The sequence below is a fragment of the Misgurnus anguillicaudatus genome, chromosome 19 (assembly GCF_027580225.2).
Source record: "Misgurnus anguillicaudatus chromosome 19, ASM2758022v2, whole genome shotgun sequence".
Classification (NCBI taxonomy): domain Eukaryota; kingdom Metazoa; phylum Chordata; class Actinopteri; order Cypriniformes; family Cobitidae; genus Misgurnus; species Misgurnus anguillicaudatus.
In genome coordinates, this window is record NC_073355.2 from 31,119,071 (window position 1) to 31,142,254 (window position 23,184).

At 37.1% G+C, this 23,184-nt stretch overlaps 1 protein-coding gene across 1 annotated transcript in view; it reads right to left on the bottom strand.

Annotated features, from left to right (window-relative positions):
• doc2a (double C2-like domains, alpha) overlaps positions 1-23,184 on the bottom strand; it is a 38,521-nt gene that overhangs the window by 1,704 nt on the left and 13,633 nt on the right. The window contains exons 7-10 of the mRNA XM_055194352.2: positions 20,837-20,896; positions 8,182-8,366; positions 3,577-3,658; positions 2,507-2,603 (exon numbers count right to left, since the gene is read on the bottom strand). Of these exons, the coding sequence (XP_055050327.1) occupies positions 2,507-2,603; positions 3,577-3,658; positions 8,182-8,366; positions 20,837-20,896 (424 nt within the window). The remainder of the gene's footprint in view (positions 1-2,506; positions 2,604-3,576; positions 3,659-8,181; positions 8,367-20,836; positions 20,897-23,184) is intronic.

The following is a 23,184-nucleotide window of genomic DNA, read 5'->3' on the forward strand; positions in this document are numbered from 1 at the left end:
AGATCGATGCGCGCATGACATCAAAGTAGCAAGAGCGATGCAACATTGCAACTTTTGTTACTCTTTTGATGTCACATGCAGAGCCTGTGCAGTGCCACATGAAGTCAAACACTCTATGGCAGCAAAAGTGGAGGATAGAGACAGAGTGCATCGCGTCATAACCTAAAAACCACGCCCACCGGGGGGGAAACAATCCATCCGTCTCCATTGACTTTGTTTTGCGAGAGGCCGCCTCCTTGTCTTTTCTGGCTTATAACAAAAACAGAATAATGCCTAAAAGCTGCTGTGTGACAATATGTACAGCTAACAAGCCAAAAAACCCAGAAATACGTTTTATAAGCTGTCAACCTCAAAAAACGAGCGTTTAAAGACACAAAAGTGGAAAACAGGCAACTTTTCATAGTACTTCTATTAGTAGAACTGCATCCACTAGAGGGAAACGTAGTCGGCGATCCACTTTTTTCTCCTTAAAGGCTGGATGTTATGCCTCAACAGCTTATAAAATCTTATTTCTGGGTCTTTTGCTTTGTTAGCTGTACATCTTGTCACACAGCAGCTTTGAGATGTAACTTATACTTTAAGACATGCTGGGTTATTTTCAACTCAACGTTGAGTCAAAAATGGACAAACCCAGCCGTTGGGTAAATTAACTCAGGAAATGTTTCTTTTTAACCTTACAATACATAGCATAGGTTAAATTACAACCCAATGGGTCGGGTTTGTCCTTTTTGTCACAACGCTGGGTTGAATGTAAGGCTGGGCGATATATCGAATACGATTGTCATGTGCGTCTCGTCAGTAAACCCGATTCCTTGATTAGAAGTAAATCGCCATCACCTGTTTTGAGATGGAGCTGCATTTACTACACAGAGCCGTAGTTCACTGACAAGCTGGGCCATATCACATTAATTATCGCAGGCGATACGTCCTCGATAATTAATGTCACATTTCCCCGATTGTCAGCGAACTACGGCTCTGTGTAAGAAATGCCGCTCCATCTGAAAGCCGGTGATGCCGATTTACTTCTAATCAAGAAACCGGCTTTACTGACGAGATGCGCATGACAATCCCCCGATATATATCGCCCAGCCCTAGTTGAATGTACTCTCTAAAATTGTTGAGTCATTTTTAACCCAGCCCCTTGAGTTGTAATTTAACTGTGTTACTTTGTTGGGTCATCAAATATAAAAATGTTCTAGCTTAATTTAAAGGGATAGTTCACATAAAAATTCTTAACCTGTAAACGTTTTTTTTATTCTGTTCATGATGGCACAGTTGACTGTACCCATTGACTACCATAGTAGGAAAAACAAAGGAAGAGTTTGGTGCCAAAACGCGATTAAAAACAAAAACATTTTTAAATCAGTATTTTATCAGATCAGTATTAAAAAGTAAATTCTTAATTTTATGCAAAATCCAATATCTGTCGTCTTATTTTTTCATCCTTTCTCCCAAAACACGATAAACGCCTGTCCTCCTCCTCTGCAGAATGCAATAAATCCGCTCAACAAATCACAGCACATCATTGCACGCACTGTAAACAACAATGGCGGTGCGTTGAATACACACAGAATCCTAGTTTTCATCATCTACTTTTTACTTTGTGATCAACAAACAAAAACTAAATACTTTTGATGGCATTGATAAACCTGTGGTGGTTTCTGTGGCATTGAAGAAACATAACAAAACATCAAAATCACTCGGGCGAAGGAAAAAATGCTGCTGGTTGCTTGTTCTCACATGACAGCATCAAGCTTCTTTCATGCTAACACACTGACCGCCCAAAAAAACTTTACATTATTTTATTCAAAGTCAACAAAAATTGAGCACGACCAAAACATTTTACAGCTGAAGGATGACCGCAGCAATGACAGTGTTCTTAATATGACAAAGTAAGTGTTTTAATTATTTTTTTATCAGTGTATACCACTAGCCAACTAAATGAATATAACATGGCAAAGATAAAGGCACATTTATATATTGATTTAATAGATTTATAGCATTTTGAAAAAAAACTTGTCATGGATTTATTGCATTTTGCAGAAAAAATAATTCGTTTTTATAATAAATCTTATTATGGAGTTGATGTTTGGTTTGTCCCTTTTTGACACTATGCTGGGTTAAAATAACCTGGCCTCTTTAGAGTTTATGATATTCCATCATGTAAGCAAAGTCAACAGTGATTACAAGGTGTTTGCTTTCATTTATTTATTCATTGTCTTTCCTTTATTTTTGGGCTATGGTTAGACATCTTTTACATTTTGATAGGTAATCAAATTTTGCCGTGATTTCTAGACATCTGGGCAGCTTTTAGACGTTGATTAAACACAAAATTCCTTGCTGGGGAAATCATTGTTTTTCTATTATTAAGAAATTTGATTTACCCACATTTCTTATTTGTTGCCAATAATTTTCCAGGTTGTATCTTGTACCCTGTTCATGGCGATAGCCAGTGTAAAAATGCATTTATCAACATAGCAGCACTATATGTTCATCTTGCTCTTACCTATGAAATCGTTCGATCTTCCCAGATCATAATCCCATACTGTTACCTCCAGCGTCTTATGGACCAGTTCGGATAGTGAGATCTCATAGAAGAACTCCTGTGGGTGGATAAATAATATGACATGTTGATCATCATGACTGACAGTTAATGCCACAATCAATAGTTTCATTGCAATCAATCATTTTAAAGATGATATTTCTATATCTCTCTCCTTTATAAACTGCTATTCTTTGTTATTTTTTAATGTGAATGATTAGAATAACTAAACCCCATCTGGGTTTTGTGAGAAACAAATGGCAACCATTCAACCAAACAGATGTTTCATACTGGTGGTATCGCACCCACCGACTGTAGCAAGGCATGGACTTGAATAACTTACAGTGGGGGGAAAATAGAAATGAATTTGAAATGAAGGCTGCTTTTACAGAAGTTGCTTGTGTTTGGAAGGTTTCCGAGTTAAATCAAGCTGGGATCAAAGGGAAAACCCCTCATGCTGGACCTTCCCGTCCTTGACAATCCACACGTTCAGAAAAAATGAAATTTAGGAGTGCTGTGGCTCATGCCAGATTTTTCCCCTAATGAAATGTTTGTATGTGACGTGATATGATGGTTTTCTCGAGGGTTGCTCATGTAGAGCCGAGCTGTTTTTTAGCAGATACTGGGGTGTGAGATTGGAGTGGTGAGATTGAAGGCTTTAGTGTGAGCCAAAGAGTAATTATATGGCCAATCTGCGTGTGTATTACTTCTAAGTGAATGGAAACAAAACACTCGCCTTGCTGCCAATCGCCCACCACCCAAATGACATTGTAAGACAGACGGGAAGACGGAGAGAGAAAAATGGAACATCAAAGTAAAATATGACGGAAATGAGAAATGTACGAAACGGTGATCACCGAGCTTTCAAGAGAACCTGTTTGAAATGAGCAAAGGGAATTTGAAGTGAGCAAAGAGACAGAGGAAAGAAAATCGACCAGACATCTCATTAACACTCAGTAAAAGTCTTATGAAATGCAAGATAACACAAAATGAGTCTGTCGTAGTCCTTGCCAGTTCATCAAACGGATCCCTACCTCATTGAATTCGGGATTAAGGGTCTTTTTAATCACTGCAGTTTTGTGTTTAGATTCCTTCTTCACATCTGGCTTCAGATATCTAGCAGGAAAAGACAGACAGAGGAACAAAGTGAAGCAAGTGTGAAAAGAGAAGGACGGTAGAAGAGTTGGACGGACAAGCCGAGACAAAAGCAACATTATTCCAAGCGCTGACGCTCACATCTATAAAAGACGTTCGCACAAAGCTGTTTGCTTTTTAGCTTTTGCAGGGGCATCCCACAGACGTCCATAAAAATTTGATTCGCTTTATGTGCTGCTGTTAACCAAGACACACATGCCCACACACAGTTAGTATATGGCTTTGATCCTGAGGAAAAGTGAGAATGTGTGTGTGTATCTGTGAAGGAAATGAGGAGATAGTAACCGGAGGGGAAGTGATGTGGGTGGGGGTCCTGTCTGTTTTATGCCATGTTGCCTGGGGAGGAGGAACGGTTTGAGAGCGTTTATTTTAATACATGATGTGAGAAAAATAATGAGAGATTAGAGGGCCATAAATGAGAGAGTGAGAAGACACATCAAAGGAGAGGGGGTAGGGTGTATTATTTTATCTCTCTGTCTCTCTCTCTCTATTTTTGATGTAGGAGTACTGTTATTATTGTACCTGCTCTTTCTAACCTGCCTGCTATTTTTGCTTTTCTTTTTTTAAAAGTTTCTCATCAGGCTTTAGGATCCAGAGGAAGGATATTTGTGTCTTTCCTGCGTAGCTCTGTGCTTGAAGGAACATTTCAGATTGAATGCAATTTAAAGTCATAGTTCACCCCCCCCAACAAAAAAACGAAATTTGTGTCATTATTTTTTTCGCCACAGGCCATCTTAAGATGGATGGCTTTCATTTTTTTCTAGGATAATAGGAGATTTTGACAAATGTTAAAAAATCTCTTTTTTCTCAATACAACAAAAGTGAATGGGGACTAAAGTTGTAATTTTGTCAAAACATCTCCTTTTGTGTTCCCAGAAGAAAGAAACATCATACAAGCTTAGAACAACATGAGGGTGAGTAAACGATGACAGAATTTTTATTTTTGGTAAACTACCTGTTTTAGTTCAATTGTGACACAAAATAAAAACATATTAAAGAGCCCCTATTCTGTTGCTAAAAAAGAACATTATTTTGTGTATTTGCTGTAATATAATGCCTTTGTGTGGTTTATGGTTAAAAACACATTATTTTCAACATACCATACATTATTGTTAAACCTCTTCCCCCGCCTTTCTAAAAACACATTGATTTGTACAAAGCTCATTGGTTTGAAAGTGTAGGGTACTCCGTTTCACATCTATCCAGTGCTTGTGATTGGCTGAATACCTCAAGCAAGTGAGGAGAGTATATCTTCTTTACCACCTTAAAGCGGAATTGAAGCCTGTTATCGGGGGTAATTTATTTCCATTTAGCATTTTACAGAAAAAAAAGACATTTGCACGATTTGCGGCACCGCATGAAGTCGAACAAGCCTAATAGCTTTTTTTACCGCTCAACCTGCTCTCAAATCAACTTGAAGTTAGCCAGCAGACGGACCCAACCAAACATTAACTCCGCTTTTACAGTCTCTGAAAGGAAAATCACCAAAACCCTTGATAAAAGATGACTAGAACCTGTGCAGTATGTGGATGTAACGACCAAGGCTTTGAACCGGTTCACGGAACGAAAACGAAAACCAGAAACTTTTGATGTTTTGCAAGGAACAAAATCAAAACCAGAAACTTTCAAAAAATATATGTTCCGGAACAGAAACGTTTATTTAAAATAATGTTAACCTGTTAATACCGTTAGATTTCTGTGCAATACTCGATGAAGTTTTTCAAGTTGTTTGTTTTTTACTAATTAGTGGTGTAACGGATTGCAGTTGATCCAGTACAGATTACGACCAACGATTCGGCTCGCATGCAATTTGCGGATTAATACGCAAACTTAAATAGGGTGAAAGTTGATAATTTGCACATGTTTCAAAGGCTTGCAAATGTTAACACTAAAGTGATTTTAAACAATTGAACCGCTAAAAGACGCTAAAGTGATTTTCTGTACGCACATGCAGTTAAATGTGTCCGGTCCAACTCCGCCCTTCAAAGATCAGAACTCTTGATGTATAAACTTGAGAGAGAGTTGCGCTACTGTGTCTCATACTGTAGTCCATTAAAATACATTTGGTGAATAAAGCACTAAAAAACAACGTACGGTAATTTTCACTTTATGTAGAGCGACTGTTTATGCTGCACCTTCTTCCCGAAGCGCTGTTTGGAATTCATCCTCCGTCTGTGTGTGTGTGCGCGTGTTTAAGTGGACTCAACAAATGTAGGCATGTCAGAATGACAGTTATGCCGCTTACATAATGTAGCCTTTTTTAATGTTCGATGACAAGATAGGGACTCAAGTAAAATTATGTAGACTAATAATTTAAGTTTAATGTCCTAATGATCAACCTACTTATTTGTATGTCCCACAGCTGACATGCAACGTTATTAACCAGTTCGGGAACTTTTGTTTTCTAAACGATTCAGAAAGTCAATTTTAGGGTTGAACCGAAAACCGGAAACGTTAAAATACTGTTTCTGTTCGGAACAAACTAATTGGGAAAAAATTCTGGTTCAAAGTCCTGGTAAGGACAACAAATTCAGGCTACCAGGAGTTTTTATTGTTTACATCAACGCGACCCTCAGTTGACACACCACTACTTGAAAATTTGAATATGCAGCCAGCACTTTCGTCAGGAGGATTTTGAGTACTGTTTTCAGCCCAGTTTTCCACAGACTCAGGTAATGTAAAATGATCAAAATATCTAAAACATAATTTGGCTTAGTTGTTGCTTGTTTTGTGTAACTACAGTAAACATACTACGTAGAAAGTTATTATCATGTTGTTGTTATTATGAACAGAGCAAAGCAAGCTAACGTTAGCTCATCCCGTGCAGCTGTCAAACAAAGAACGTTATCATCTACTGTCAATCATCTCACCTCAAGACCCGCCCCCATTTAGAACGTTCAGAATTATGTAGTCGTGCATTTTTTTCCGTTACTGTAGCAGTTAAAAGCTTTAATTTTTCATATGGAGTTAGTACATTTGATGGCAGCACAATCAACTACATATTTGTGATGAAATATAGTGTTGGAGCATAATTTTGTTTTAGGGTGGACTTCCGCTTTAAGGGCCGTTCACATTTTAACGATAACTATAAAAAATATAGTTTTAAAAATCTTTTATATTAAAGAGAGTACCGGAGTTCACACAGCAACTATAACGATAAAGATACAATGAACAATATCGTTGGGATCACTTTTTGAGCGATTTTGTCCCACCTGATGAACGATAAACCATTGACAGCCAGTGTTGGGGGTAACGCATTACAAGTAACATGCATTACGTAATAATGTTACTTTTCTGAAGTAACGAGTAAAGTAACGCATTACTTTATAAATGTACACATTAATATTTGAGTTACTTTTAAAAAAAAAGTAATGCGAGTTATTTTTAAGTTTAATTAATTCAATTTAAAATAAAATAATGTACTGAATTAAACTGAACAAATTAATGTAGAATTACGCACTCTGTGCGCCTGAGCGGGAACAGTTTGAGTCAGAAACGGATATGGCAGGCCAGAGCTTGACATTTTACGATCATAAAAAAACACTTGAAAGGCCTGAAAGAGATCAAGCCTCAGCCAAGTAAGAAAAAGTAACGCAAAAGTAACTTAAAAGTAACGTAAGCATACTTTCCATGAAAAGTAACTAAGTAATGCAATTAGTTACTTTTTTGGGGGAGTAACTTAATATTGTAATGCATTACTTTTAAAAGTAACTTTCCCCAACACTGATGACAGCCAATCAACTCTATTTGAACTTCTAATGCACGCGCACTTAAATATAAGGTAAAATAAAGTAAAATGTACGAATGTTTTCGAAAGTAAAAGGTGTAAATTACCAAATGTTTAATGGTGAAAATCTCTATAATATTTAGCAAGATTATACATGCACTTTTACGGTAAAATATTGTTAAAATTATGGTTTCTAAAAGTAAAAAAAATACAAATTCATATTGACAGACATATATATTAGTTAATGAAATACACGGTTAAAGGAGCATTTCACGTGTAGAAACATTAATCCGTATTGAAAGTGCATCCTATTTGTAGTAGAAATGTAACATACATTTAGAATTTGGTGCCTATTTGACCGAGAAAAGGGGGTGTTTGTAGTCTTACCCCCTCAACAAAGATATTGGACTTCCTTCTTTCAATGATGCAAAATGATGATTTTTACATCATGGAAAGAAGGAAGTGCAACACTGAAATCTATATTTCTCCTGTCTCAGCGGCAACTGAGGAAATAATGCACGACCATTCTAACTATACAAAGCTTAATGCAAATGGGTGAAGTGTCCCTTTAAGAATTGTAGTTTACAAAACGTTGCCAGGAAAAATACAGTTAAGAATTGTGAAATATACAGAATGAAAATGCCACTGTATTTTTACAGTTTAAACTGCAAAGTGTTTTATAGGTTTGCTGTATTTTTAGGGAGGTTTTCTGACAACCACAGTATACCACTAATGTATATCACTAAGGAATACTTACATTTTCACATAGGGATCCGAGAAACCATTGACATCCATGGCGGCCAGATGTGCGCAACGTTGCACTCCGACACACAAGCCCTCTCGTTGCCCCTCTCCGTCTCCCTCTTCAGGTGGGGGAACGAACTGCAACGAGAGCAACAGACGGCCTCTCTCCTCCAGACTGGTCAACTGTTCATTCTCCCACTGCAGGAGAGAAACATCAAATCTGAGAGGTATGGACATCCAAAGAGGAGAAGATATTGATTTATTCTGGCATGAAGGAGAAATGGGATGGTGGGTGGTGAGTAAGAGGTTTTAGATGCCATGAGAAAGTGAGGATGAGAGAATATACGCAATTAATCAACTTTATTAAAAGTGACAGACCAGGAGATCCGGCACACTGTACAACAAACCAATGACAAGAATTCCCTCTGGGTAAAATCTTGAGTATGTTCAACATGTTAGATAATTATAAACAGCTGCTCGTGATGTTACTGTGATTTTGCATGGTTGATTTTGCGTTTGGAGTACAGTTTTTTTTTCCAGAAAAATAACTTTTTGTGCTTGACTGCACACTTTTCAGAACAGAATTTCCTGTTAATGCTTATACCGGTTCTAATACAAAGTGTAGATTTATATCTCCAAACAACATGTCTCTATACAAATGACATTATCTGCATTATGTAAATTCCGAGTTGTAATCTCCCCCCCCACGCACAGACAACATGTCATCTCATACTCTCATGTGGTGAAATGTTTACACACACACATACAAATTATTAAAGCATGAGTGAAGCTTATTTGGATGCGCATTAATAATACATGCAAAGAATGCTGAAGTGCGACTCTGAATATGTAACACTTGCACCAGGAGTGCAATAATATTTACATGAAATATTCTGTAATCCATGTGTACGCATTAAAAACATTTGCTTTGATTACAAGTAGCTGCTGGAGCTTGACATGGAGAAAACTGAGGATTCGATTGATGCTGAGGTGCACAGCTATATCAGTTTTTCCTGTTGTGCATGACATTTTTCTTGTCATTATTCATATCGTAATATACTTAATCCTCTTATGAGAAAGTGATGACTCAAACTCTATAATTCGTCCTATAGGCATTATGATAGTGTTTTTGTTGACATTGTATCAAAGATAAAGTTTGCCAATTCTACTACAGCATAATCCTAAAAGTTTGTTACACTGTCAGAGAAAATGGTCCCTGTTACTGGGGCAGTACCACTTAAACAATTCCTAATATGTACCATTTAGGTACATATATGTATAGGTTTGGAGCAAATTTTGCACCTAAAGAGTTCATATTAGTACAATATAGTTGTACTACCCCAGTGTGTTTGTGGAACACACGTAACTTCCGATAAACTCTGCTAAGAATAAATAACAACAAAATCCTTTTAAAGTAGTTTATTTATGTAACAAGCAAAATAAACAACACATAAATTACCTAGGAAACCAAAGCATTTGTTATTTTTGACGAAGTATTTGTTCAAGAGTTCAGTTTTGCAACTAGTCAGACCATTAAACAAACAGAATAACTTGCGGGTCGGGTTGGGGCGGCTAAAGAAATTGTAACTTTAATGCGGGGCAAGTCATTAAAAACAAAATTAAAAAACAGATATGTTGCGTCTAATTCCCTGTAGCATATATATATTAAATATTTGGGAATATATATTTTTATACTTCATTATGTTCTTTGATTAGGTTAAATTACTTAGGGCTACGTGGCAACGTAACTTGCGCAACGTAACTTGCTCAACATAACTTGATATCCCCAAACCTTTGGCTTCACGTCACGGAAGCGCCAAGTAGCTCTCGCTACAACAAAACAAACAGAGAAATAAAAGATGAAAGACGATCTGCGGGAGAAATTAAGGTAGGGAATTTGTGAATAGATAATACAAACCCTGCTTTGTAAATGTTGAAAATGTTTATTATTATTATTATACTATCTCTATATTAATATGACCATGCTGGTTTCAATAGTTCATTCACGTATGTTGTTGCCACTTTACAGGGCGATGTAATCTAATGGCTGTTTCCAAGCACTTTTAGGCTGAAATAAAGGCTATTTTTATTTACATTACAAATGCCTAGTATGTCTATTTTAATGGTTGCGGGCGCAGGGCGGTGCGGGTTGTAAAAATAAATACAGTGTTGCGGGGCAGGTTGGGGCCATAGACTGTAAAAAAAGATGGACGACGCCTGTTCGCTCTCTTCCATTGGAGAAAAGTGAAGCCGCCAGTGTCCCGATACGGCGCTGACATCTTGGGTCTTGAGTCTGCGCAGTAGCTACTTCGGGACCAGTCCTGCGCAGTAGTGAGCAGGAAGTAAAGCCGCGAAATCAAGACCCCGCCCTTGCTCTCGTAAAATGCGCATATCACACGATATCACAGCTGTCAATCATGACGTGACACCACTGTTTTTATATCATTAAATAACCAACTAAAAACAAACTTATTTTAAAACCAAACATTTGAATTTACATCAGCGTGATAAAAACTACAGTAAATGGCAGAAACCAGCTTTGGAGAAAAGATAATTGAAGTGTAATAAAATTTTTAAGTTGGTCTCAAGTCCCATTGAATAACATGGGGAGGCGGGCTTTATGACCCATACTGGGACCAGTCACTGGGGGGCAATTGAGACGTTTTGTCTTCACTTTTCAGGGCTTGTGCGGCGCGCTTGTTTGGGGCGGGCCAAATATTTCATAAAAGCGGGACCCGCGGGTTGGAAAAAAATAACTAACGGTTACCACAGACATTGCTAAGACATTACCATAGTTGGTATTTTAACCCCTTCAGACCTGATTTTTCCGGTGTTTAATCAGTGTGCCTTATTTTTATTGGTTGATAACCGTTTTTATTGGTTTGAACCACAAAACATGTGATCTCCATTCTAGTGGACACAGGGTCTGAAGAGGTTAAGACACTTGACTGGTTAGGTGTGCGTTAATCGAAAAATAATGCATAACTGTGGAACATTTCTCAACCAATCAGAATAAAGCATTCAACAGCCCCTTAGTATTAGGGTATATCAACTACAAAAAGTTAAAAAAGCAATGATTTTCTGACCAAATGGTTTCTTTTTTATTGAAGAACCTTTCGTAGCACCGTTATTTTAAAGTGTATAGCAAAAATGTCTGTGCATATTTTACTAGCCTAATTTAAAAACTATTTCAAGAGCTATTTTATAATAATGTTAGAAATGATTTTATAGACATTTAAAAAAAATAGTGTAATACCGTTCTATTTAAAATGTTTCACAAAGAAAGCAGTAAGGTTCAGACTGGCAGTGTGCTTTCATACCCATGCCCTGTCTTACCCTATCGCAGCCTCCCTTTGTTTTCAGCTGTCTGTCTATCTCTCTCCCTGTCTGCCCACACTGACCAAAAGGACACGATCAATAGAATAATCATCACAGTGTCTCTCCCTCTTTTTGTTTTTTAAAAAAGGTCCTTGTTATTTCAGGATCTTTACCTTGCACTGTGAATTCCTCTTGTAACCCTGTCTGCTACTGTGTGTGTGTGTGTGTGTGTGTGTGTGTACCCATCAGTGTGAAGCGTGCCAAGGCAAACCTGTTTACTGGCAAGTGTGATGTTTCATTAATCTAATTGAATGAGGATAGACAGAGATAGTGTGTGTCACAGAGAGAGAGAGAGAGAGAGAGAGAGAGAGAGAGAGAGAGAGAGAGAGAGAGAGAGTTGGTTTTGCCCGACCTTCATTAATTTACCAGTGTGGAGACACATACAGATAGTGTGCAGACAGTGGGTCGACCTCTGCATTAACTCATAACACAAACAGCGAGAAGAGCAGACCAGCTTAGCAATCTAATGCTCAAGAGACAGACAAAATAACTTCACATAAAAATGTACTGTCACATGAGGTCAATTAAACACAAACAATCACCACTTAGACATCATACGGTCAACTGCAATTATTGCAACATCCTATTTGAGTAGGTGGCAAATGTGAGATTGAGTTTATATGGAAGCAGACCGATAAATATGAAATGTTATTGTGAAAATACATTTTGTACATACTGTAGGAATGAATATAAATTTCACTGTGAATGTGAAATGTTAAATATGATAGCGATACAAATTCTATTACACTGTCAGAAAAATTGTCAAAAAATGCAAAAAATGACTTTCTTGCTTAGAATTTTTCTCTTGTTTTCAGTAGAAATATTTAAAAATTCTTAAATCAAGATGTATTTTCTTGATGAGCAAAATGACCTAAGAAAATAAGTCTTTTGACAAATACAATAGGCTTTATGCCCAGCTGCACTACTTCCTGAACTTCAGCCAGCTCCTTGTTTCCTGTCTGCCATTATTGGACAAACTGATTAATCCAGGTGTGTCTGATTATTGTTGTTGTGACTACTGAGGTCAGGCACACCTGGATTAATCAGTTTGTCCAATAATGGCAGACAGGAAACAAGGAGCTGACTAAAGTTCAGGAAGTAGTGCAGCTGGGCATAAAGCCTATTTAAGTGAACTTGTGCTTAAAACAAGCAAAATTATCTGCCAATGGGTCATTTTGTTCATTAAGAAAAAGCATCTTCATCTAAAAACATTTAGATATTTCTACTGAAAACAAGACAAAAATACTACACTGCAAAAAATTATTTTACAAGAATAAAAATTCCTAGTATTTTTGTATTGCTTTAAATAGTCTAGTTTTTAGACCAAAAATATCAAACCTATGTGATTTTGTGCATAAAACAAGCAAAAAAATCTGCCCATGGGTTAAGCAAAAAATCTTGAACATTTTTATTAAACACTAAATTCAAGGAAAATTCTAGAAAAATGTTCTTACCCAATTGGCAGTTTTTGCTTGTTTAATGCACAAAATCACTTAAATTTTATATTTTTGGCTAAAAAACTAGACTTATTATTTTTATGGGTCGTTTTGCTCATCAAGAAAAAGCATCTTAATTTAAGAATTTTTAGATATTTTTTGAAAACAGGACAAAAATACTAAGAATTTTTTTCTTAAAAATATTTTTTTTATGTAAGTGTAAGTAATTTTTTGCATAAACGATCAAAAAAATCTGCCAATGGTGTAAGCGAATTTTTCTTGAATTTAGTGTTAAAGTTGAATTTGATATTTTTGGTCTAAAAACTAGACTTATTTTCTTGGGTCATTTTTCTCATCAGTTTTCTCAAGATATTTTTACTGAAAATAATTTTTTGCAGTGTGTATAAAAACACTAATTTCAAAACTTGAACACAAAATAGAAAATGCTTATTATAACAAAAATGCAAATCAAATATAAACCGCATTTGCTACAAGTCACAAAGTTTCAACAAATTGGCTTTAGTATAGCAGATGGTGCAGTATTTGTATCTTTCCTCTGACAGCATGACTTTTCCCCACTAATTAAAATGACAATTGTATTTCTGAATGAGATAAATCAGTTTAGTGCTGGTTTTAATGTTTTAACTTCAATTGCTGGGTTTTGGCTGCTGTGTTCTATTGAGATTTCAAACTAATGACCCTCATCATGCAGACGGACTAATGATAATGAGGGGGAGTATCCAGCAGGTAAACAGGTGCGCGGCGAGGCCAACAACACACACAGCTTTCATATTGAAATTTTCATGATTAGCAGGCAGATGGTGTGTCATCAGCCTCCAACAGAATCTGTATGTTTGCCAGTCATGACACCAAATCAAGAGCTTTAAATAAACAATGTGAATGTTGCGCCATAAAGTCCCCACTATAGCGCTGTGTGGGGTACGATGTGTCATCAATCAAACTGTGCATAACTGTTCTAATTTCAGAAAAGTACACTATAAAAATGTAATCGTGATGCAACACCGAGTCAGTTTTTGGCTATATGCTTGAAGTGGAATACTAGCCAACTTGCATATACATTAAATATTATATATTTATATAAAGAAATAAACTGTGTCCTAGTGAGTTCCCACTTCTCTAAAAAAAATAGGGTGGATATCCAAAATTTGAGTCAATACCAATTTCAGCCTGTTCCTCCACAAAGCTATCCTACAGCTTCATAGCACACAAATCTTAGTTTTCCAGTCAATTTTTATGATAATTGTCTGGTCTCTTTTCATCCTCTTTGAAGCTTGAAAGCTCCAGTCCGCGTTTACTGTAATTGCGTCGAATAAAGTAACCTCAAACATATCTCCTTTTGTGTTTCACAGCTTCAAACATCATGAGGATGAGTAAATAATGGCAGAATTAAATGCTGGGTGAACTCTTCCTATACCTAAAAAGTGTGTCAGTTCTCCCCTACTTAGTTTTTCTCCACATTTTACTGTCAGGAAAAATGGTCCCTGACTGTCACTGGGTCGGTACCCTTTCAAAAAAGTACACCTTTGCACCAAAAGAGTTCACATTAGTACCTCAAAGATACATACTCGTACCAAATACATATGTAAATGGAACATAGTAGGACTTTTTTACAGACAAATATCTACACAATGGTTACAAAAACAGAAACTGTACAGAACAGGAATTTTCTAGTAGAACCATTATAGATATTTGACAAATTTTACAACATATATTAGGACTTTTTAAAAGGCATAGTTACAGCTTGGGACCATTTTTGACTATTTTATCTGGCAGTTTACAATAGGGAAAACATGTAAAATTTTAGCTTTTTATGCCCCCTTTGGTTAGATTAAACCATCAAAATATAAGCTGTATATGGTACAAAATAGATAAAAACTTTTTTTAGTGTTCATTAGAGAAAGTAATCTGGGAAAAAGCAAACCACAGTCTATTAGGGAATCTGGGTTTTTGCATGAATAACGCATAGTAAAAAGCTCAGGTAATAATAATAAAGCGTTTGTTATTAATATATGTTAATTTCTCTATTGTGGTAATAATTTGCAGTCATTATCCTGCACTGTCAGAAAAAAGGTACAAGTGTATCTTTTGTCTCACTTGGGTGGTTCCCTCAAAGGTAAATTTTTGTATGTTTATTGGTATACAAAATATTTTAATAGTTTTATAGCTTAATAGTTTAAGGACCTATTGTGTATGCCTTAAAGGGACAGTAAGTAGGGTTTTAAGTGTTTTTTATTCATCAAAATCAATGTCTTTATTCATAAATATGTCCTCGTTGGTGTCAAATGACCTCTGCCATTGATCTGACTTTTCTTTGTAAGCTTAGAATCAGTGGCGGTTCTAGACAAATTTCACTAGGGGGGCCAAGGAGGGGCCAGTGTTTTACCAGAGGGGCACACAAAAAATGGCAAGAAATTATATTTAAAGATAATAGGGGTGGTTACAGGAATTAGTTTAAGACAGGACTAGGCCTTATAGTTGAATTAGGAAATATAACTAGTTTTAATAAACATGCCTTACTAAATACATTACTTGTGTGCATTTTGAAGCAAAACAAAAGGCACTGGTGTATTTTAAGATATGGCATTGCAAGTTGTTTTCAGTTTGGACAGCTCTTACATTTATTTTAGTCTAGGACTAGTCTAATCACTTTCCGGGAAACTGCCCCGTAAACTTTATTTTACTTTACAATCATATAAATATGTATTTAATACAAGAGTGAGTGCAGGTGCAAAAGGGGAGCTTGGCTCTTTTCTAAAGCCCCCCAACCGATAATCATGTGAGCCTACTCAATAAACTTTATGAAATGCAAACTTTTATAAAGACAAACGTTTTAGTTTACATATAAACACACATTGCTAGACAGTTAGGGACCACAATCTAATCAGTATTTAAAATAATATTTATTTTAAATTGTAAACATTTTTATATGTAACATTTAATTAAATTCCTCCAATTGTATGCACGTATATGTAAGAGCATATTACAGCGCTTTTTACAATGTGTAAACTTTAAAAAGTTAGCGAGATGTTGGTTTTACCGGTTGTTGATGAGTAACAGCTGTGAATGATCACCGCGCTTAAGCAACCACGTAACAGGAGAAAAAGTGAACAGTGTCCCAATGTCAAGTCAGCTAGAGTCCTTACCAGTGCCCAAACCTGCATACACATTCACAACATCGGGAGATTGGGGACAAATTCGCCGAGCATCACCCGCAGCCGGCTACAGTGATTGGGAGCGCTGCTCTAATTTGCCCGTGTAGACGTTGCGTCGCTGCGTCCCTGCGTCGCGTTAGTTCCGCTTTTTGCGTTCGCGTGTAAAATCTAAATAAATTTATACTTTTTAATTTGGTCAGCTCGGGGTGGCCACAGGGGGGGCCAGGGACATGTCTACAGAGGCACGGGCCACCCTTGGCCTCCGTGTAGAACCGCCACTGCTTAGAATGTCTTCTCTTTATTTACATTGAACGAGTAAGTCCAAGGAGGCCTCCATGTCGTTCCGCCGTATTGATAAACTATAATAGCAGAGAAGGACAAAAGCACTAGCCTACCACATCGCGTTTTCATTCAGAACACGTGAACCAGCTGAAACGGACAAGGAGATCAGCGATTACATAACGGCTACCGTAGTTGCACGCATTTGGAAAAGCGAGGCGCTAGAGAGCACTATTCGTTTGAATGCAAAATACAATTTCACCACTAGATGGGGGTAAATCCTACTTATTGTCCCTTTAAGGACTAGTTAAAGAGCACCAATTATCTGATTCATAATTTTACATTTCCGTGTAAGTGTGCATTAGTACATGTTAACGTTAGCATTGCATTGTGAGCGAATCTTTCAAACTTGGTAAGGAGCTTTACATTTCCGGCTGACGTCAGGTATTCAGAACAATCACAACGTAGGGGAGAGCGGGGTAAGTTGTCACACGGGTAAGTTGTCACACTGTTAATAACTCCAACACTAGAGGCTCTATCTCAAAAATCAAATAGCCACTTTATGTGACTTCTTCTTCTATAGTGAACTTCCTGTTCACATGTGGTCAAGATCACTGTAATCTGAGGTTAGCACAATTTTCTTATTTTTCTGCTTAAAAAGTAAAAAAAAATCACTTTACATTTTATGCAATACAACTTTGTTAGGTGTGAATGTTTAAAATGATTATTTTGCACAAAATAGAGGAGACCGTAAAGTGTCTTTTGATACTTTAGCTAAAGTGATATGATGAGCTAAACTTGAGATTTAGACAACATTAGCACACAAGTAAGTATGGGGCAAGTTGTCTCAATGACTTTGGGGCAAGTCGTCACATCTGACAACTTGCCCCTGTACAAACAAACACATCGAACATGCTCAGAAAACATGATATAGAAAAGAATAAGCCTCAATCTAGCAAAAAGCTGTTTCAAAAGAAAGGGAAGCAGAAATCTGGACCTATGAAAAACAAGGCAGCTAAAAGAAGAAAAATCATGCAAGAGTCATCATCAGATGATGAAGAGTGCTTCTGCCTCGTCTGTGTAGAGCCATTTTCAAAGAGTCGTCCAAAGGAGACCTGGGTAAAATGTGTAAAATGCAACAATTGGGCCCATGATGCTTGCACCTCAGGCCAGGCAATTTATGTGTGTCAGAATTGTGATTCTGGAGATGAGTCCTATTAGTCATACAGGGCATCTGTTTTGTTCAGAGGTTAAACATGTTAAGTTAAGCAAGTTATCTGCAGCGTTCCATTCAGTTATCTGGTTTTATGTGAAAGCCATAGAACATTTGAACCAAAGTTCAAAGTAAAGTGGTCTTGCCACTTAATTGAAATGTGCATTATTTGGATTGAAATAATTGTTTTTCCAGATTCTCCAGGCACGGATGTTTATATTTCCAGTTTGGTTTGAGTTTAAAAATTAAAATCAATATTCACAATTAAGTAGTTGTGTTCTTATTTTTAGATAATCTAGTGTGACAACTTACCCGCCCTAGTGTGACAACTTACCCTCCGATGGGGCAAATTGTCACAAGTGCACAGTCACTATTCAACAGTCTACAACTCTGTAATGAGATAAGATATAAAGATGTTATGAATACAACATATGTGCCCAAGACTTCCTTCTTTCATTTGGTATGAGATTTATACCATTTTGATGTATGGTGCTCAGTAAATGTTAGACAGTGTGAAAAGTGTGACAACATACCCCGCTCTCCCCTACAGATTAGCTGGCCAAATAGGGTCACAAAACTTTTTTTTTTAACCATAAACCACGCAAACACGTATTATACAAAATAACATTTTTAGCAATGAAATAGGTGCAAATTAATTTTAAATGGACAATATGTAGTTTTTTAAAGTATTTTATTAGTCAAAATCAATGTCTTTATTCATAAATATGTCCTCATTGGTGTCAAATGACCTCTGCCGATGATTTGACTTTTCTTAAAGCTTAGAATTTCTTCTCTCTATTTACATTGAACGCAGGGGCGTAGGAGCCATTGTACGTAAGTTTTGTCCCCCTCACTATTCCCAGTGTCAGATTTTGTTTTGCATTGCCTGCCTATCTCTGCCGATTTCAGAGTCTCCAAATAAATCCATTCTGCAACTTTTAAATACATAATTACATTTTTAAAAAACGAAATTATAAGCTTAAGTGCAGGTTCTGAAAGTTGGTCGTTGTGTCGCTATGGGCTGGGTGTCCCGATAACGTTGTCTCTTAGCGCGCTACAAAGACTCTTAAATTAAACCTTAACTACTGGTATACCTTTACTAGGCATGTTTCCCGAACTGTACCTTAGCGGGTTTCTCAAGATAGATACTTTCTTACGCACAACGTTACCAGGTGCTGTCCATGGCGATAGTGCTGAATAGGTTGATTTAGATCGGTCGACAATCAATTGTTCACTTTATGTAATAGGTTTCGCTGCGTTATGAGATAGTAGTGTTCTTTATTAAAAAAACATTTCAGAAATAGTTTAAGTTAAATTTATTAGAAATATCTTCAATATTTCAAATTGCCAACAATTAAATCCAACCTTGTATATTTTATTTTATATCAAACCTGTGCAAAACCGGCAATTTATTTATATATATATATATATATATATATATATATATATATATATATATATATATATATATATATATGTATATATGTATATATATATATAATAAATATTTCTATATATATAATATATATTTCTATATATATATAAATCCTGGGAATTTCCCCCGAAACCCCCCTGGCATTTACTGTCCCCCCAGGTTCAAAATCGCTCATATGCCCCTGATTGAACGGGTAAGTCCTAGAAGGCTTCCATGTCGTTTTGCCATATTGAAAAACACGTAAACCAGCTGAAAAGGACAAGGATATCAGTGATTACATAACGACTACCATAGTTGCAACACACATTTGGAAAAGCGAGGCGCTAGAGAGCACTATTTGTTTGAAAGCAAAATACAATTTCACCACTAGATGTGGGAAGATCCTACTTATTGTCCCTTTAAAGGTAGACAATAAATCCTTAAGGTACAGTAATGTACCCCAAAAGGTACAGCATTGTATTATGTATATGTAAAAGTAAAAAACAGAATCTTAGGGTACCCCTGACATGATTTTTTTTCGGACAGTGTGGGTTATGTGTTTATAAACTTTGTGTTATGTGTACATTTTTCCTTGAATTCTTCTTAAAGCTGAGCTTTAGTTTATACTTCAATCCAACATGCATAAATGTTTAGTGCATCTTTACAAATACTTGAATAAAGAGCGAAGATGGCAATTGTTCAGACTTGGACATTGCTTTTGGCCATTACTGTACTTCCTTTCCTTCTCCTATTTTTATCTCTGCTTTCTGTTTTTTTTAATGCTGTCTTTTAGCAAACCTTTAGCTTTGCCTCTGTGATCCTTCTATGCAGTTCAGCAGTTTTCCCCTGTCACTTCTGCATGCAGTTCTCTTTCTCCAGAGGTCTGTGAATATGTTGTCTGTCACTCATCCAGAACCTCCTGTCCATTCATAACCTTGTAACCTCTTCATCTTCCCTATCTATGCTGTCTGTTCTTTCTGTGTCTTTGTTCACATAATTCTCCCTTATTTCTCCTCTTCCTTTGCAACTATTATTCTTCTGGTTCCTAGAAATCTCTGGTGCTTTCAGGTGGATGGCAGTATATTCGGGCTTTCAATACTTTCATCTTTTATCAATTTATTAATGAAAAATATGAGAAACAGAGGCAGAGAGGAAAAGAATATAGGCAAATAAATGTGTTTAATGCACAAGAGACAGCTTTTCTGACTGAAAGAGATGAAAAATTGTCTCTGAGCGTTTTAGGAACTGTCAACGCTGGCCATTAATAACATGGGTGGTGAGTTTGAAGATATTTTGTCTCTCTCTAGGGCACATAATGCAGCTTATTTTAGTCCTCATTTATGGATGCCACATTCAATCTTGTTGACAGGAAGAGCAGGCGCGTGGATTTGCTTAAATGCGAAATACGCAGGAAATAAATCTATCAGTCTGCCCTGTTCAATAGCCGAGAATGTTTTACTCTGGTAATCCTCCTTGTGTCGAGCCGTTTAACAGGTGGTAATGAAAATGCTAATCGATTTACTTCAATGAACTTTTCATAATGTGGTCGATGTTCTTCTTGAAATGCAGATAAGCCCAGATCCCGATGTGAAAACATTTGAGTGTGAGAGCAGTAATCAGCAGCTAATTATCAGTTTGAAATATTTAAAACCTCATTGCAAACTCGTAAGCCTAAATGTCAGTGCTTTATTAATTGTCTTTCAGAGAGAGATAGAGAGAAAGAAAGAAAAAGAGAGAGAGAGATAGAGAGAAAATGTGATTTTGAGGTTGAATACCTCTCTTAGGTAACAGGAAATCCCTCGCAGGGCTGCTCCCATTGCTGTAGGTGAGGGAAGCTGGCAGAGGGAGAAACAGAAAATTGTTTAAAGGTACAGTGTGTAATTTTTAGAAGGATCTCTTGACAGAAATGCAAAATAATATACAAAACTATATTATCAGGGGTTTATAAAGACATTTCATAATGAACCGTTATGTTTTTATTACCCTAGAATGAGATGTTTTTATCTACATACACAGAGGGTCCCCTTATGTGGAAGTCGCCATTTTGTGCTGCCATGTTTTTTTACAGAAGCTCTAAACGGACAAACTTTTTTACTAAGTTATCTTCAACAGTGATATGTTTGTCCTGTGGCGGCTACTGTAGCTTCTCTATGCATTTCAAAAGCGAAGGGTGAGCTGTAAGCTGAGTTGTTGGTTGCAATTTGCAACCTCACCACTAGATGCCACTAAAATTTACACACTGCACCTTTAAATTGGCACTGTCATTCATTTCAACGCTACTTTTATGTAGATATAGTGTTGTAAAGATTGCGCTGGTGTAATCCACATTGCAGCTTTTATTGACCTAGAACCGCCTAAACATTAACAGGTCATGACTGACCAGTGGCGGCCAGTAAATTCAAAATATGTCTTTAAGTGTTGTGTGTTGCTCGTCCTTACAATTATGTGTTCATTGCGTCATGTAAACCATGTGCATCATGTGTTTTGTCAAAATACGTTCCTACTGCACACAGGCCAAAAGGGTTTATAATAAAAGAGACGCTCATATTCACAAAATACTCGCAAGACACTCCCTTAACAGTAAACTCTGATTACACATGAGAATAAACGAGTATCTGGCAAACGTGAACTTTTTTTTCATCATAAACCCCTTATTTTGACAAGACACACGATGCACACAGGTTCACATGACACGCCGAACACATATTTTGAAATGACGGACCACACACATGACGGGCTACATATATGTTGACAAGCTTCGCATCGTGCGCCCTCAAAAAAGAAGTCACCGGCTGCCACTGTGACTGACAGAAAGCAACCAGTTCATTTTGTTTGATAGACAACTTTATTCTGCTGTTGTGTCAACATTTCCATTAACTGCGTTTCCATTACGCAAATTGAAATAGCAAGTTGAAATGCGGTCAATGAAACACGGCTATTTGCGCATAAACTCCCATATATCGCAGAAAAGTTTTTTCGCTTAGGTTAGATGTTTTTTAAGTACTTTGATATCGCAAAACTGCAATTGAAAGGTCACCTGACATGCGTAAAAAAGTCACATGATCATTCTTTAAATATGGTATGTTTGATTGGAGGACAAGACAGAGGACCGGACGACTTCTTGCGAGGTGTGGTCGACTTTATCTACAAGCATGTGACATCAAAATACATTTAAAAAATTTCATGTCGGTCTGCACGGTACCGTATTAAGTCAAACCACTCATTGCTATAGTTTTTGGAATTACTTGTCCCAAAAGAACAAAAATAAGTTTTATTCACATAACATCGGTTAATGAAAAAGTTGTAATTTCGCAATAGATTTTTGTTGACATTTAAGTTTTGCGCAAATGTTTAACCTCCTAAGGGGCTAATCACACCAAACGCGTTTTAAACGCTTGGAAACGCAAGGCGCGACGCAGATTTTTATATTGCTAGGCAACCATCGAGTCAGCTCTCTTGTCAATCAAATATTGAAGCGTAAGTGGTCTTTTGCTGTTAACTGTCATATTAGCAGAAACTTTAAAAAGAGGACGCTTGACCTTGTTTGAGGGTGAGAGGTGCACAAACACGCAGGAGTGCGAAAGTGGAGTCCGGTTCTTTAATGCAACTGTAAACTTTCCTCACCACGATGTAAGGCCCGCCTCTCCCCTCATTCGATTGGACAATGGAAAGACGCAAATGACGTCGGCTGCTTTTCCGCTCTCAGTGCTCCTTCAAAAACTCGTGCTGCGACCGGCGGCAAAAAACGCAAGGCGTTCGGCGTGCATAAACAGCGCACATATGCTCACTGCCCATAGAATATCATTCAAAAAAGGTGCCTGCAACTGCCATTTCAACTTGGACGAAGACGTGTTTGAGGCAAATAGCGCGTGTTTTCGCGTTAAACGCACAACCCATATTGTGTCACTTGCATCGCCCCGCACGAGGACACGTCTGATCTTGTCTTTGCATTGACTTTGTATGTAATCTACTCGCGCAAATCGTTGAACTCGTGTCTGGTGTAATCCCACGATAATGCTACGTACACACCAAACGTGGGGCATAGCGTTACTCGCTCTAGTTTGATCGCGGGATTTAACTTTGTGTCATGCAAATTTTTTTTGCCCGATTTGAATAATTTCAA